General features: G+C 41.2%; 1 protein-coding gene across 1 annotated transcript in view; it reads right to left on the bottom strand.

The window, feature by feature from the left end:
* Positions 1-694: 694 nt before the first annotated feature.
* The window catches only part of ADGB (androglobin), a 122,616-nt gene continuing 117,296 nt past the window's right edge, over positions 695-6,014 (bottom strand). The window contains exons 36-38 of the mRNA XM_086460412.1: positions 3,622-3,745; positions 1,789-1,886; positions 695-800 (exon numbers count right to left, since the gene is read on the bottom strand). Coding sequence (XP_086316538.1) covers positions 695-800; positions 1,789-1,886; positions 3,622-3,745 — 328 coding nt within the window. The remainder of the gene's footprint in view (positions 801-1,788; positions 1,887-3,621; positions 3,746-6,014) is intronic.

Below are 6,014 nucleotides of genomic sequence, written 5' to 3'. Positions count from 1 at the left end.
CAGTTTCTAAACGGTATGACAGGGAAGCACCTTCTTCTTATCTTACCCAGGTTTCTAGATTTTCTTTGTTTTGTTTTGTTTTGTTTTGCAGTGAATAAATCAGTCTTTAAAAGAAAGCAGATAAGGATATAGATAAACACCCTAAACAGCACTTGAATATCTCAGTCTATGCATAAATGGTATTTCAGAGCATCAATTATCAAAAGAGTTTCCATCTGCAACATCACAGCTGCAATGTGTTAAGCCAGTAATACATATGGGAGAAAAAAAGAAAACACTGAAAAAAGCTAAGATGCCGATGAAGTCTTCGGTACTGTTAACACTGAACAGTTCAGCCGAAAGCCACTTAAGCACGTCTGAGAAATGTGCTTTTGGGAAACCCACCTTTTGCAATGGAACAACAGAAAAGCATTCGCTTGCTTTTCCTAATGCTTTTGATGATGACAGGAAAATGCTGTGAAACCCATTCTATCAAGAGTAAGGGAAAAGTGAGAGGAAGCAGCTTCTGATTCCTTCACCAGCTGAACCTCACATCCCCTCATGCCATATTTCTGTGGTGTAAGAGAGACAAGGGCAAGCGTTGCTTTAGGCACTTGTGACCAACTTCTGGTCTCTTATCTTTCTCCAGTTCCCAAGAGTCATATTTTTATGGGATATGTAAAACCCTGTGACATACAATTTTTCATCCCCTTGTCTACCCAGATGGCTGGGAATGGAGCAGCTTTAGTCTTTCCCGCATTTCTAGATCCATGATTCCAGTCTCTTCCAACAAAGGTCTCCAGGGCCAACTCAAGGTTTCTCTGTAGTGAGAAAAAAAAAAAAAAAACAGAAAAAATTTGTGGCCTTAAAGCTGAAGGGACAGGGTTGCGTTGTGGTCTCTGGCGTGGGCAGAGTAGAGGAAGGATGGATTTTTCACTGCCCCTTTGTGTCCCTTTAGCACTTTGTGCTTTCTGTGTGTCTGAAGTAGTTCTGGTTGCTCCTAGCCATGCCAAGCCAAGCTGAGTGCTTTGGTTGCCTCTGTACCCTGTCTGTAGTTGATGTCTTTTTGGTTTTGCCACCTGTAGAATCTCCAGCCACGCATGGAAATTAAATCTAGGACATTCCAGGTCACAAAACGGTCGTCTCTTTTTAGCAAGATGCTTCATTTATGTGACTTATTGTCCAGTTTACCCTTGCCAACATCTCCGAACATGTAGCTGCTGTATCCCTCCTTCTTGCATGTTTCAGCTTTGTGATGCATTGGCTTACACGCTGAGTCAGGCTTTCTCTTGCTGTCCACTCTATCTGGTCTTGTGAGCATTGCATGGTGGTCCCAACTCAAGGGTAGCTGGGAAAGATGTCTGTGATGCCCTGCTCCAGGCATGGAGTCCACTTCAGCTCTCTCAGGCTAAGGGTACAGAGGCCTGGCTATTGTTTTCCAAGGCTTGTGCTGCAGCCACTGGGCTACCATGTGCAAGGCAAACACCTCTCATGCCTCCCTGAAAGAGTGAGCATTTTGGTGCTTGCCCTTAGGGAGAGGCCCGGGTGTTGGGCAGAGGAGCCCAGGTTTCAGAGGCGTGTGCATCCAGACCTGACCCAAAGTGACATGTCCTAGTTACACTTGGGTCAGTACATTATCTCATTCTCAGATTAGCCTGCCAGTCCCTGAACCACTGTCCCTAACCACATTCTTATTGCCACAGAAACCAAAAGTCCTGTGTCCTGCCTGACCACCCCCCACACACCTCTTTTCTCTTATTTTGGCTAGTAACATCTTCACTGCACCTTCCTTTTGTGCTGTTGTCTTACTTCCGACGATGCAGACTGTTTCCTTTCCTTCCCTGACTTTCTACTTCTTTCCCATCTTTGTTCTTCTTTGAGATGGAGGACAATGGCAGCTTGTTTTTCTGCAAATGACAAGAATATTTAAATCATTGAAACATTACCTGGACTGTGAATCTGTTAGGGCTGATTCAAGAAATGAATGAGAAGAAAAGAGGGCTCTGAAAGTGAGATTTCTTTCATTCTGCAAACTGCTGTGTGATTATGCAAAGCTGTTCCCTTACGTTTTATGCCAGACAAAATATGTAGACACTTTTCTTGCCTTTTGGAGGGGAAATGCTGTGCATGTGCATAAATGCTGTGTCTGTTCCTTGAATTAAAACAAGACCTTACGTAGCTGGTAAATTGCACATTGCCGGGGTGAGCAGGCTGGCGGCTCAGAACTGAGCCTGATTTCACAGCACATTGCTTGTCTCAGCAGAGAGGCAGCCTGGAACGGGCTTGGTCTGGTTTTTGGTCTGTATCTCATTGTGTAAATGCCAGCCAAATTAAAGCAAAGCAGATGGGACAAGTCATTTGAAGATTAATGAAGCTGCTTGCGTTAAAAAGTAACTTTAAATACATTTTTTAATGAAAAAGATCCTTTCTAGTTCCTAATAGCTGGTCAAAAGAAAAGGATCAAGTAATAAAAACTGCTAAAGCTTAGCACAACACACCTACAAAGAATTATTAGAAGTGATTAACTCTTTATAGAGTTAATCCTCATTAAACTGAATTATCAAGTCAAAGACTTAATTTCGTTGTCTGGTACCTACATCGTTTTGTGAATGCTACCATTTTTCCTAAAACGCAGAAGTGAAGCAAGTATACTGTGAGAAATTCTTTAGGGATTATTCGGAATGCAGTCTGACATGTTGAAAAGTTTTCATTCTCCTGTGACATTTGCAGTTTCCATCAAAACTTTTCAAAACTTCTGCTTTATCTGGCTATACTTCATATGAAAGAGAAATGAACATCAGGAATCAGTACAGTAAACAAATTTTTTTTTTGCCACTACAAAAATGCAGCTCAACCTTAAAGCCGCCCTGAAAGATGCCCCCCTGCTCTAAAGAATCTCTAAATCTTTATTCAAAATTCCAGCCAATCACAAAGTATAATTGTAAAAATATTTCTAGTATTGCCCGAAGCTCTGAGCTCATCAGGTCTCTCAAACCGCACAGCTGGTCCACAGGAGGAAAGCCAGGCTTGTCTCTCACATACCACTCTGCTGGTTCCTGAAACTGCTTCTCCTTGTGCAAGTCCTCAGTGATGATTAGATCCTAAGAGGCTGTTCGACGGCGTTTTAAATGCAGAGAGTGAAATTAGCTTTGTATTTGGTTCGAGCTGGAGGTACTTATGGTGTGTGTGAATCACACAAACACAAAAAGAAAATCTTACCAGAATATTGAGACCAGCTCTGTAAGAAGCGCACACTCTTCTGCCAGAGACAGATCAGAGTTTCTGAACTGTTTCTCCTCTCCAACTATGTACAGAAATGCCTATTGCCGTACTCTTCTTCAGGAGTAAGTCTTGGCATTTCAGGGGAGAAGTATGCAAACTCTCCAAGTCAGAAGACAATTAAACTGCAGCATTTAGAGATCGACATAGTTTTCTGAGCTGTTCTTCATGAGTCCTTCCATGAGCAAAAATTAGAGGCTGTGTAAGCGAAAAACTATGCAAACTTTCTCAGGGATGATTTCCTATATGGCAACTGTTCAAGCCCTGCTCCCACTCCCCCAAATCCAAACCCTCTCTTCTGTGACTTGAAGCCACCAGATACCTGGCAAAGTATGCTTTGATGCAGCCATTTCTCTATTGCACCTCCAAAATGACTGTCATCTTAAAAGATGAAGCAATTATGTCTTGATTCAGAAAAGCTTTCCCAATCTGTTGTGTTCTGTAAAGGGTTTGACCCCACGTTTCGGTCCTTTGCTGCAGTTCCGTACTGAATAAGAAAGCACATAATTTAAAGCTTGTCCTTACACTTCTACTGAATCTGGCCCTGAATGTCCAAGCTGAGTATAAGCAGGAATGATGACTATCCAAATTCCAGAGCTTTTATTACAGGAAAACTTAAGAAAATATGAATGCTTGATGCAATATGGCTTATTTCTGAAATGTGCTATCTGTTAAACAGAATTTGAGCAATTTCTTGCACTGAATACAGCCAGTAAATTCCTTTGATATAAAGGCTTTAAATTTCATAAAATTATGGTGCTTAAAAGCGTCTTACTCCTAAAGGGCAAAAGAGTAAAAGTGCTTTATCCATGTCAACACACAATTTGGCTATCGGGCAACTTTGTCTACAAACTGGAGGCAACAATCCTATCAATTAAAACACAACATATAGTTTTACTTGTTTGTTTTTCTTACAGTAAAGTGCCAAAAGTGATGGCTCCTTAAATAACTGCAAATGGCTGTTTTGAAATACAGTTACATTTTGTTTTCCTTTTCGTACATCTTTCCCCACTAACTTAGCCTGTAATGTAGTGCAGCATGTAAAAAGCGGTGTTGATGCAAAGCTGATGCACGTGGAATTTCATCAGTCGTCTGTTTCTGGGTCCAACGCATGTAAATTCTTTGGCACAATCCAAACAAGGCTTTTTCTTTCCCAGGCTCCATTACAAGCTAAGTGGATATTTTGTTCTGGAATATGCACAGGGATTTAATAAAACTGCTACTGTGCTTCTCTTAAAACATCGCATACTCCAAAGTAGATGCAATTAAACAGTGTGACAGTAATTCACTCCCTCATCATATCTGTGTTGTTGAAATGATAAATGAGCCAATAGAGACGTTCACAAACCACATAACAGGTTTTGATGAAGCACATTACTCTTTAAAATGAGGAAATTATGAAACTTAGAATGGTGTATAACATCAGAGCTAGATTTGATAATGTAGATCTGGTAATGCTGTGTCTAAGTCAGTTTATAGCTGATTCCATGTGGGGATGGGTTGTGATCATGCAGGTTATTAGCTGAATTTTTGACATTTAGATGGCGATTATGCTGGAATTTTGGAATTGGATTGATTTTTACAACAGAATGTCATTATAGCGCTCTCAGTGACATCAAGAACAGAACTTCAGCTTGATCTTCCTTTACAGAAGCTCATTAGAGATTCACATAAGAAGACAACCAACACGTGCTATTGCCATGGAAACAAGAAAGAATATTATGAAGCAGTATAGCCCATATTCCAAAATAGAGAGGACAAAGTCAGAGCGATTATAGCACAAGACTGACAGGCTTTTTATTTGCAGCCTGTATGGGTCAAAGCAAAACTTAGCTTGTGCTCTTTGAAATAAAAATCAGCAGTGCACTTTTACAACTCTGGTTTCAATTCCTTCTTTTCAAACATAAAAACTCAAGCCAGTTAGTTTAGTTTATGTTGTATGGAGGAAGGAAGCCGAATGGAGGCAGAGGCATCACAGCAGGTGTGTAGGTGTGATGATGTACAAAGAACAGACACCACAGAACCGACAGAGGAGTGAGTCAAGTTGAAGCCAGGCAGGGAGGTACTGATAGCACAGAGGTGAGCAAAACCAGCAGAAGCCGAACATCTGGTATGTCCGTGAGATGCAGGAGAGGCTAGTTTCACATGCAATGGCTAGCCAGTACCAGCGGCCAGAATGCAAAGGGTAACACATCTTGCGATTTGCATTTGCATTACATAGGTGAGTCTCATGGTTTCTCATGTTGCCTAGACGATGAAATGCTTTTGGACATCCTGGACATACTGTATGTATACACGACGTAGGCAGTCCAACTTCCCAAGCTTCTGCTTGTGACTACATACACAGAAAGTTCTTTAACCCATTTAAAACAGCTCTGTCTGGTCTAGAGAGTTTTCACCATTTTAAGTTCTGACTGTTGTCTCTGACTACAGAGTGCTAGCTAGCAAGTATGAAGGCACATATTTTTTTGTGTTGGATGACAATACCAAAAAATACGGGAGTTCTACGCTAATGGAAGCAAGAGCTTAGAGGAAATATTTTACCCTTCATGTAGAAAGCCTGTGATTGCCATTTCATTCACACACTAGTTCTACCTTTAAGAAACATTTCAAAATTCCAGCCAAAGCTCTAGGAACCGAGGGTCTATCACTTTGAGCAAAGCCACTGTGGGCAAAACATAGCTTAGAAAAGATAAACAAAGAGAGTAATAGGGTTTTAAGGAGTACTCAACAAGCCTTGGAAGGTTGTGGCAGGA

This window comes from Leptosomus discolor, chromosome 2 (genome assembly GCF_034619465.1).
Source record: "Leptosomus discolor isolate bLepDis1 chromosome 2, bLepDis1.hap2, whole genome shotgun sequence".
NCBI classification, from domain to species: Eukaryota; Metazoa; Chordata; class Aves; order Leptosomiformes; family Leptosomidae; genus Leptosomus; species Leptosomus discolor.
This window is presented reverse-complemented; position numbering and strand designations above follow the sequence as displayed.